General features: G+C 37.2%; 1 protein-coding gene across 1 annotated transcript; it reads right to left on the bottom strand.

Moving 5' to 3' along the window:
* Positions 1-2,181: 2,181 nt before the first annotated feature.
* ufsp2 (ufm1-specific peptidase 2) lies at positions 2,182-8,023 on the bottom strand. The gene is made up of 12 exons (XM_062430707.1): positions 7,923-8,023; positions 7,613-7,700; positions 6,150-6,306; positions 6,010-6,070; positions 5,509-5,663; positions 5,182-5,374; positions 4,730-4,876; positions 3,779-3,943; positions 3,551-3,675; positions 3,383-3,459; positions 2,780-2,904; positions 2,182-2,693 (listed from the first exon to the last, which is right to left on the bottom strand). Exons 1-12 carry the CDS (start codon positions 7,923-7,925, stop codon positions 2,607-2,609), a joined length of 1,383 nt encoding a protein of 460 aa, XP_062286691.1. The 5' UTR covers positions 7,926-8,023; the 3' UTR covers positions 2,182-2,606.
* Between the last annotated feature and the right edge of the window lie 3,416 nt (positions 8,024-11,439).

Below are 11,439 nucleotides of genomic sequence, written 5' to 3'. Positions count from 1 at the left end.
TGACACATTTTTAATATGAAAAAAAAAACTATCGCTCGATTTTTTTTCTTTCAAGTCTGGAGAGCCTGGAGTTTAGTTACGTCGTGGACACCGCCATATTTGTTCGCGCAAAGTGACTGGGTAGTGTACTAACTAACGTTGCCATGGAGATTGTAGTTTTCACTGAACTTCCTAAAACCATGGATGGATGGATGGATGACATGTAACATCCTTCTCTAAATTATTAAATAATCTTACTAAACAAGCCATCAGGTTACCATTGAGACGACTCTGTAATTTCTGTTTCGCGTCATGTGTATCTAGTGTATTATAATATAATCCAGGTTGATAATCTGAACCAAACTGTAAGGATTAATGTAAACACAGTATAAATTGGCATAACTATGTCCTAAATATCACTAAATGTCAATTATAACTAGCTTAATCTGCTGATAAAATCATGTTTGGTGGGGGAAAAAAACACTAAATTAACCGTAATAAAATATATCCCATTTGAAGATTTTGAAATGTGAATGTACATCCATTGATACACTGGTCTCCATCAAGGTCAATACAAAAAAAATATATATATATATAATCTGACTAACAAAGAATTTGAGTTTACACATTACATCATTAAGAAGAGCTGTTTGGTGAGTCCCCTGAATAATTATAATTTGTTTATTTGTATTTATTCTTTTTATGTATTTCTGTATCTTTATGTTTTCAGTAAGTGACGTGAATCAATGTATTAAGATCGGTCAACTGAGCAGCTCAACAGCAAAAACGTTCTGTCTCAACTTTACAGAGAAGCCTATAGAGTTCACACTGCAGTGATTTGCCCTTGCAATCAAAAGCTTAAATAAAAAAATACAAAATCTTATCAGGGAACAGAACCTGTGGAGGAATAGAGAAGAGGTCATTTGCTTTTTCCTTGGGGATCTATTATGCCAAAGTAACTGCTCTCCCTGGTGCATCTCCCATCAACAGAAAGGGGATTATCTGTAGGCGCGTCCCCTGAAATTACAATTTGTCACGGGTTTTCTTTTAATAACATAGTTAGACCTAGAAGTGACACACACTAATGAAATACCAATGTCCTGGGACAATAGCACTTGGGGGAATATATCGTAAAACCTGTGTCTGGTCACTGTCATATAATTTACATGCCAATGCAGGATGGGTAGAGATGAGGATTGAATGGGGGGGATTTCTGTTGCAGTCCCATAGTTACACAATCAACCACAGGGCAACAAATCACAAAGAGTGACAATAAGGCATCTGCAAAATGTCCTGTCGGTATAAGCTTTAAAGATTTTTAAAGAAAATTCAAATTTTCTAATCTTTATGGCAACTCGTGAGAAGAGAAAGCTTCCATTTTGACTCTGACAATTGACTGGTTGTGAAAACTCAATTACAGAGCGTGATTGTTTTCCAATAATGGGCTGTGTCAGAGGGATCAGTGCAGTTCAGGACACATTCAGAAGCAGCTTCTTCTACACTAGTAGTTCTCAGAGTGAGACCAAAAGCGCCGGGAGGTCGTTTAAATGTTTCCTGGGGGTCTGCAGCAAAATGAGGATTAGCGTTACTTCACTTATTCACTAGCAAATATCAAATTTTTGGAATTTGAATGAGAACTGTAGTGATAGATTTCTCTCTACAGGTATAAATATGACAATTTAAAAAAAAAGATTTGTCCGGTGAAAGTTTGGAGCTTGTGTCATTTGATTGACATTAAAACATATGTAGCACCTAACCAATAACTCCAATAAATCAATCTGTTAATTAACTAATACTAAGTCAGTAAAAGTAACTATTTTTCGACAACAACAAAAAAAAAAGCCATATTTGTTGGTTCAAACTTTTCAAATGTGACGGTTTGCTTCTTTTTTTTGGGTCATATGTGATAGTAAACTGAGTATCTTTACGTTTTGGACTGAAAGTTAGACAAAACAAGTAATTCTAAGACAACTACCAACTCAGGCTCTGAAAGAATTATTAAGAACATTAAAAAAAAAACAACCTTTTTTCTGACATTTTAAAAGGCAAAATTATCAATTAATTGAGAAAATAACTGTCAAAGTAAGCAGTAAGGACTGATTGACATCATTTGTTGTAGCCCAAAACATTTTAACAGAGGCAGGAAGATTGAGTACATAACAGATACTTTATAATTTAATTATTTGTAAAATCTGCCATATAGTACAATGGAAAAGGTCTTCTACAACATCAGGTTACATCATCCAGCAGTAGATCAGAGTTGGATTTGGGATCTTTAGTCTACCAATAACATAAAACAATGATCAAACTAGTTCACACTAGTTTCTGCAGAGCCTATACCGTACATTTTACTGACATTTTTCATATTACATTATAACAATTACAGGAAGTGTATAATCAGTTTATCTTTTCAATAGAAAAACTACATTAATCTGTGACTGTGCCTTTGTTTTATGAACAATTATTGATAAAAGGCTGGACTAAAACTGTTCGTGTTAAATACAAAAATTTAACATCATTACAGAAATTATACCAATTTGAAAAGTTGGATATGTTCCTGTCAAAGCGGTTTAAAGTTTTTAATGTTGTACCGATGCCAAATGATGTCACACTGACAGACTGAGAGCTCAGATGACCTTTGGCCTTTGAGGCAGACACAGATTATAATACGCAGTTTGATCCCAAAACTCTGGTCCTTTCCAGCCACACCAACCCTGAGAAGGATACACAACATGGTCAACACTTTCAACATTTTATACATAAACTTACATTATACAGTGAGACATAATATACAGCTAACCTTGTCTGTTACGACTTGTAAGTCCTCTGCTCCTGTGTAATGTGGATCTAGGATCAGATAGCGGATCTGCCCGGTGGTCTCACTCCATGCCACACCCAAGATAGTGTGAGCCAAAACTCCCCCTCCTGCAACAAAGAGCAGACGAAAATCAAAAAGTCATTTATCTAAATTATTAAAATCTTGTAAAAGGGAATTAAGATTTGTTTGTCTTTTCAAGCCATAACTAAGCCTTTGAAAATGTTGAACACCTCCTTTACCAAATCTACAATATACAGAATATATAAACATAAACAGTATGAATATAGATATGCTGTATATTCACATATTAAGCAGAATCAAAGCGCAAAACGAACTACAAAATAACTGAACTGATAATTGAGGTATGAAAGAGTTATTTCACTTATGTTTACAAATGCTGCTGATGAAAAAAACCTTTCACTACATCAGAAAACATTAATAACTTAGATTAAGATGATGGTGTTCTCGTCAAATATATTTTAAACAATGTACAAAATTACGGTTTTTGTAGGGTGTTAAGCTCAAAAAGTTAATTAATCCTTTAACCCCAGAATGGTTGTAAAAGTGATTTGACATTCAGCTCACCAATCATGATGGGAGACCCTTCAGTAAGGAAGTGGTTGGCCAGTTCTCTGCCTTTAGACGCCAACTCCAACCCCTGACTAAAGAGTACAAACATGTCATCAGATAAATCTATAAAAACAATAATCCACATCATGCACACAAAGTGCAAGGCATGATCACACAACACACCTCACAAACATGATCTTGGAAGTGACCCCGAGCAGCTGGTTCAGAACAGCCTGAACCTCAATAGATCCAATCCACTGACGTGATCCCACAAAGGAAGATTGTTTGTCTCCGACGTCCACTAAAGCCTGAAGAGAAATTAGCCAGATAAAAACAGCTGTCTTTGAGAAAAGCACAAATAATACCAAGCAGTGATTCTTATGCAGTGTATTATATGTACAGTGTCACTACCTGCTGGATGTCCTTGTGAGTGGGTACAGACCGCTCTACGTAGCCTTGCTGCTGAAACCAGGAGCAGATGGTCTGGAGGGAGCGGTAAGCGCAGCCCCAGCCATTGTCATCCATACGGTCCTGCATGTAGTGGTGATAGCTGTAGATCCCTTGGACCAAGTACACCTGAAAAACACAAAAAGACAAATCAAGTTTAACATTTCTTGGACAGTACGTTTCATTACCTATCTTAAAAAGAGGAGACAGACTGTGATGTCTTTAAAGGTATAATATGTAAGTTTTCTGCATTGAAATGTGTAAAAATGACTAGACCAATGTTATACATTGTGTTGAATGTGATTATCCCAAATGTTTCCACAATTTTCAAACCCAGTCACCTGTTAGTAGTGTCATATCCCTTTTGCGCATTCTTAATCATTGTGCTTGTCTCCAGAAATGGTAAAAATTTGACTTTTAATCCAGTACAACTTTTAGATCTTGGTCATTTTTAACTATATCTTTAAACCCGGACCAAGGATTTTAGTAATCGGACATCTGGATCGTAAGTTATTAAAGAAACAAGCTGAGCAAACGTTAGCAGCAGCTTGCAGTCCCTTCAGACATCCAGTGTCACCCACCAGGGTTGAAGAAAAACTGAATTTTAATGTGCGACTGCCTTATTCAGTGTTATTCCCGGTTTTAATCACTGTGTTCATTTGTTTTGGAGAGAGACCTCTGAGGATACTTTTGCTCCAAGTAATAAACCTCTTGAACCATGAACACTGAGGGAACACTAACTAGGAGAAACTGACTGCAATGAAAAAGACAACAACTCCCACAATCCTACACTACTTCACAATGTCTTCAGACTCCGTCTTTTGTTATTGTTTTGAATGAGAGACTCCTAGTGGCAGAAAATTACTTATTTTGTGATTAGTATGTTAAATCATATGAATATTTGAATGGTTTTACCTTTCCGTTGTCCAGGGTGGGATGTGTGAGGACTTGATGGGGGTTTCGGAGGTAACCGTCTTTGAAGGGTTCATTGGGAAAGTGGTAAGCATTGGCTCTTCTAAAATAAGGCTTGTCTTCTGGGAGCTCAAAGCGTTGATGTAATTCCTACTCAGAAAGAGATTAGTGCAAAATGAAATGAAAAAAGAAAGTTGCTGCCGCAAATGTTTCTGCTTAACAAAATGACAAAAACAATTATTAAGTTATCAAAACAGTTGCTGATTAATCAAGTAACCAACTAATCAAAACAGCTCTAAACTGCATGAACAGTTAGATTTTCTGTATTTCAGCACTCATATCTCTTGTTGTCATATGTTGTATGAGTGAAAAAGATGCTCACACAGAAACAGGAACTACAATACATGCCACCTGTTCATGGGGGATTTTAACGAAATTCACTCTGTGGTTCTTACCCTGCGCTGTGTCTCTAGTTGGCTGTCAGGCACTCCTGCTGGATATACCACAGTCACCAGTCCTTTTGGCTCTGGGAGGAGGAAGTGGAGCGGTTCAGGGACCAGCAGCGTGGTTCCTTTCATGTGATCCAGGGTCACTTTCTCCATCTCACACAGCTGATGAGTTAGCGCCTCCACCAGGTGCTCACAGGCTCTGCAACACCACAACACAAATCTTCATGGATCTGAATTCACGGTTGTAGCCAGTAGTGAATTCCTGACAAACTTACTTATACTGACACACTAAGCTTTCAGATTTTTTTCGTATCATTTAAGGGTGAAACATACTTTTTTGTGGTGTCACTGTAGCTGGTGCGGACGACACAGTCCATGGGAAGAGTTGTAGACAGAAAGTGTGAATTCTGGGCTGTTCTGCTGAGGATCGGAGCTGAGGCTGGGCCTCGTGTGGTCATGTCCATCATCAGGTGAAGGTTTATGACATTCTGAATGTGCATTTATATAAACACAGAAACACACACCATAGAGACAACAGGTTCTATGTGAATATGCTCAAGTTAATTCAATTCAATGCAATTAAATTCAGTTTGTTATCATCAAATTACAACAACAGTTATCTCAAAGCACTTTTCACATTGAGCAGGTCTAAACGACACTCTTTAATTTAATTTTAAGACACTCAACACTCCCCCATAAGCAAGCACTTGATGACAGTGGCAAGAAAAAACTCCCCTTTTATAGCAAAGCAGTTATAAATTAAGTTATAGAAGTGTATGTAATTCTTCTAATATGCCATAGCGGCATATCTTCATATGAAAAATATCAACATACCACTGCTGAGCTCTTCTTGTTTTTCTTTTTTGAAGATCTCTTGCTCTCTTGTTCATTTGTCCTGAAATAAACATTTGGAATTAATGGAAAATAGGCAACAGATTCCATACAAGAAGAGAAGGACTTACTGGAGAACTTACTGTATCCACTGATGTAAATCTTCACACGGTGCATTACCACTTTTGTTTGGCCAAATAATAACAGGACTGTCACAGATGGTGAGAACACAGGACTCAGATTTCACCTTGGAACGGAGGGTCTCAAATGTTCTTGAGATTACTTTTTGAATGATCAGCGCTGAAAGAAAACATTTGTTATCATTGTTAAACTTTTATTTAACCAGGTGAATCCCATTGTGATTACAAGATCTCTTTTTCAAGGGAGCTTTGGCCAAGATAGCAGAAATAGCAGACAGTGTTTCAAACAACATACATGCAAATATTTAAAAACACATGAAACAAAACATACACTAGGAACTCACAAAATCATATATTACTGCAATATCACTGCTTTACCATTACTACACTGTTATGATTCTTATTTTTGTCTTCTGTTCCTGTTTCCTTTTATGCACAATGTAGCACTGAAGGACCAGAAACCCTTTGAGCATTTTTGTACAAAATGAATGTTTGGACACACTGTGGATTTTGTCTTCCATCACTTAAACAGAGCGTGCATTGGGAGTGGATCTTGTAATAGCCAGTATGAACCAGAGGAATGAGTACAGTAAGTAAAACCACTTTCAGTGTTTATATGGACACCTGATATGGATCAGCGGCCCTGCTCTGTGGCCCGAGGTAAGGAAGCTAAAAATGCTATTTTTTGCTTTTTTATCTAAGACTTTTGGATGCAGTGACCATCGGGCAGTGTAAGGTCAGGTTTATGAATATTATTTGCTCCTGTTTTGTCTAACTCAATGCAGCATCCAAGATGGAGACAGGAGTATGGATAGGGAAAACGATGCCAGTGACATTAAACTGCATTGGTGGAGAGTAACTAAGTGCATTTACTCAAGTACTTTATTTTAGTAAGACTCTTAAGTGTTTATACGTTACTAAAGTATTTCCATTTGATGCCACTGTATACTTCTACTCCACTACATTTCAAAGGGAAATATTGTACTTTCTACTACATGACATTTATTTGAGAGCTTTAGTTATTTTTCAGATGATGTTAAAAATTAAACCAGTTGGTTCCAGTCTTTTGCCCTCTTACAAACAGCAATGTGTAGTCAGGGTCACATAACTCCAGATGTCTAGGAGTTGTTAACAGCTCCACCAAATAGTGATTTTACCTCCAAACTTCTCTCATGTTTTCATTTGTTAATGCAAAAATGCTGCTGACACAATGATCAATAATCTAATGATATCATAGATAATGTCAGTCAAAGGGACCAAACCAGTATTTTTACTTTAATACTTTAAGTACACTTTGCTGCTAATATTTATGTACTTTTACTTAATGAGGTTTTTTCATGCAGGACTAGCAGGAATACTTTTTCCACCACTGTTAAACTGTTGCTTGTGGCCCACTGAAGCATATCTGGTACAGCTCTGGGAAACATGATTAAATGCATTGTGGTTAGAAAGTCCATGAATGTTACCATCTGTGCTGTCCAGCTGACATCTGAACTCCAGCGGCCCTCTGACACGAAGGATGGTGACAGTGTCGGAGGGATGTGAGTCCATAACCTGAGATAACAAAAAAAAAAGTCAGCAGCTGCCTAGAAAAGGAGTTAGAAGAGTTTATAACCTTAAAAATATCTCTGTTGTCTTATCAAATGCCTACAACAAACTGCAGCACTGTGTCATCCAGCTGGAGCTTTTCTAGGGCCCAGCAGCAGGTTGAGAATAAATTGAAGCTACAAAAAGCAACACAGACATTTCCCTTCACTAATTAATCAATTAACTTACCATTGTGGAGTTCAGTTCAGTAATTTAAGATCACAAAGCTAAGCTATCCGTGGTGCTCTGTGTACCGGAGGCTGTCATGTCTGTTGTAGGAAACGTGTCTCTCTCTGCTTCATTCTATTGGACCCCGTTGACCGCGCCCACTTCTGTGGCGTTCAGGGTAGCTCGTAATTTGTATAACTTATTAAAAAAAACGTGACAGCCTTATTTATTCACTCAGATCACTTTATAAAAAGGCTGTATTTCATATTCAATAGATTTTTTTTTTGGTAAACACATACAACCATCACACAGTTTCTTTTTTCTTTTTTTTCACTTCGTAATGTAATGAATGATCCATATAGTCTTTCATGATAAAGGGATCAGTCAGATATATAGTATTCAAACATGGGTGAGAAGACACTGTAATTGTATTTTGTAAATGTATGATAGCATGCTGAACTAATGAACTATATTTATATATCTACATCTATATAGCCTTGCAGACAGTCTCCAAGTAGATACATTACACCCACTGTAGCTCCAAACATGCTGTAGATGTACACTTTAAAGTCTTCTGTAGTGGTGCTATTTATATCAAGTATGTCTCTAATGCTGGTTTAGTGTCTACTAGGATGGAGTGAAGCATACTATATATCTAATTATTCCAGCATCACTGCCCATGTCACCCGTCTTATGCAACATTTGAAATCATGCGTGAACTTTCTTATATTCTTATCTTTTTGTTCCACCATATACTTGTAATTTTTACTTACCTTTTTTTTCAAGGAGGTAAAAATAATGCAACTAGACACAATTAAATACAGAGCAGAGCAGTGAATGGAGTTTCTTTGTGCATTGCCTGTTTGCGTCAGGTCTTGACATGGCAGCAATGCGTGATAGACCAGGCAGAGTGACACTGTATGTAGTTTTTATGCATGTAGAAGTGGTAGCTTTGGTTAAGCAAACATCACACCCAACCTCAACAGCTTCAGAGAAATAAATCAACCTCAAAGCTTCATTTGGAGCAACAAGATAAATCAGGTAACTGTGTGTATTTACCTGCTTTTTGCCAAATAAAAGCAACTTTTCTCAGCATATAAATAAGGGGTAAACTATGTCTTGCTTGGCAGGATTCCCATTTACAGCTCTTTGTAATATTATGGATATTTTACACCTGAATATGTTTGAACTTATTAACTGTTCTTTGTTGTTATGGCAAAGTTGAATAATCACAAAAGAGGCCAAGCTGAAAATGAGGTCAGCTTTCGATTAGTTATGTTTTGCTCTAACATTGCCTCTGGATAAAATCATGAAGGGTTTGTTAGGATTACTGGGAAAAGGAGCTGAGATGGTCCTTTTCATACACGTTGAAAAAAATAAAAAATAAATCCTCTGAGTGTAGCAGACTGTCAGGAAAAAATTAAATAAACACACTTGATATCTCCAATGTTCAAGGCTGGACTGGAGTTTTAACACTACACAGGCAGATTAAATGGTTGTGTTGTACAATTCCTCAACTTTAATAACTGTTTTGAAAAGACAGAAAACATAATGTTTTATAACGTAAAAATGAAAGATGAGTTTGTGCTGATCCAAACCTCGGCTGGTGTGTTTACTACTATTCAAAGATCCACTGTAAAATGGAGAACAGAACAGCACCAAAGATTAACTGCAAGTATCTTTTAAAGGGCTTCATCTGCCTGAATGTTGCTATCTGCCTGAAAAAAGGCTTCTTTTTTTAGATTGAGTGCAGCTATACTTATACTGAAGTCACTACTGTTGAGCTCTGTGGACTTTGTGTGCTAGGCTTGATTTGTGATGAGATTTGCTATCTCACTGCATATCATAAACAGAGTATCAGGATCTCTGGGAGAGTGTGTGCAGGGAGTGAATATATGGCACACGCTATGGAAACTTGCATTACAAAATGCACATTCATCATATAGACGTCAGCAAAGGTTATCTTTGGACACATCTGTGACAAAGTGACAGATGGCGGGATGTAACAACAGGGATGAGACAAATAATTTGTGTACCTGCCATGGAACTGCAGATGGAAATGAGCTAATAGCGAAATCAATCATAAATAATCTTGAGATTAATATTTTTTTGTGCGTGGTCCTTGTTTAATAAAGACTGAAGACTTTAGTGGAATAATCAACTTCATCTCTCTGCTTCTACTGTTTTTTCATTTCTTTTCAGGAATGTTCAAATGCTTTTTCCCAAGATAACACACTATACTGGAAATTCTCTGTGCAGCAAAAGTGACATACACTGTGTTCAGGTAGCTGCATTGTGTGTATGCTGCAGGGGCTGAAAATAACCAAAAATAATGTAAAACTAACCGTAAAAAAAGCTTCTATTTCACCTGTTGTTTCTAGTGACATTTAATTTTTTATTAAACTCTCTGTTATTTTTGGTTATATTGCATCGGGCTCATTATAGCTTATCACCTTAACATTGTCATAAGCACCATGGTTGCTCAAGTGAAACATTTTTATCATGTTGTGCTCAGGGGATGCACTGATAAAACAAGATGCTGTTGGTCTGTGTGTGTATGTGCATGCAGTTGTGTGTGTGCGTGCATGTGTGTGCATGTGTGCATGTGTGTGTGTGTGTGTGTGTGTGTGTGTGTGTGTGTGTGTGTGTGTGTGTGTGTGTGTGTGTGTGTGTGTGTTTGTGTATCTGTATGTGTACTGTGCTTTCCAAGGCTAAAAGAAGAATGTAGTTCATACTAATGAAATTCTGCATCTATATCAGCCAATTGCCATCAAGTGAAAACATTGTCTCTCCAGTTTTGGTGAGGACTACATGTTCCTTCATGGGTTTAGACTGTCTGATGCACTTGTCTGATACAATTGGCCCCTAAAACTACTTCAAAGCCCATCAGATCATGTTAGAATGTATTTTTTCCTCCAAGCTTTTTTCAAGCTCCTGAAGTTGCCATTTTTGGAAAAATATGACAACCCTCAACAGCTACTTCATGCAATCCAGCTGTTGAGGTTTAATATTTCTTAAATGATATCATTTCCACGAACAGTAAGAATCTTTGAGAGATAACAACTGCAAAACAGGTTAGTCCATGGAAATATCTTGATGCAGCATACAGCACAGACATCTTTTGCCTCTGGATATCCAATGACCTTAGCTTCACATCATTGGTCCTCTACTGAGCCATGATTCTCTGAATCCTGGTCCTGAGTCATCCTCCACTGCTAATGGGTTTACCCGGGGACATCACCATCTAAGAGATGAACAGATGAAACAAATGTTCAACATCACGCCTGATTCCAGTGGTGGAGGCTAGCTGAGTGCATTTACTCAAGTACTGTACATAAATACAATTTCCTGGAACCTTTACTTGCACATTAAACTACTTTATACTTACACTGTTCTACGTTTCAGATGGAAACATTTATTTTTTTTACTTCACTGCATTTATTGGACAGCTACAGTTACTTGTTACTTTGCAGATTAAGATTTCACATACAAAATGTGATCAGTGCTGCTACAGATAAAATTTCCAAAGAGTACAAAA

Source organism: Scomber scombrus, chromosome 2 (assembly GCF_963691925.1).
Source record: "Scomber scombrus chromosome 2, fScoSco1.1, whole genome shotgun sequence".
NCBI lineage: Eukaryota > Metazoa > Chordata > Actinopteri > Scombriformes > Scombridae > Scomber > Scomber scombrus.
Note: the sequence above shows the minus strand (reverse complement) of the source record. Positions and strands in the feature narration are given on the sequence as shown.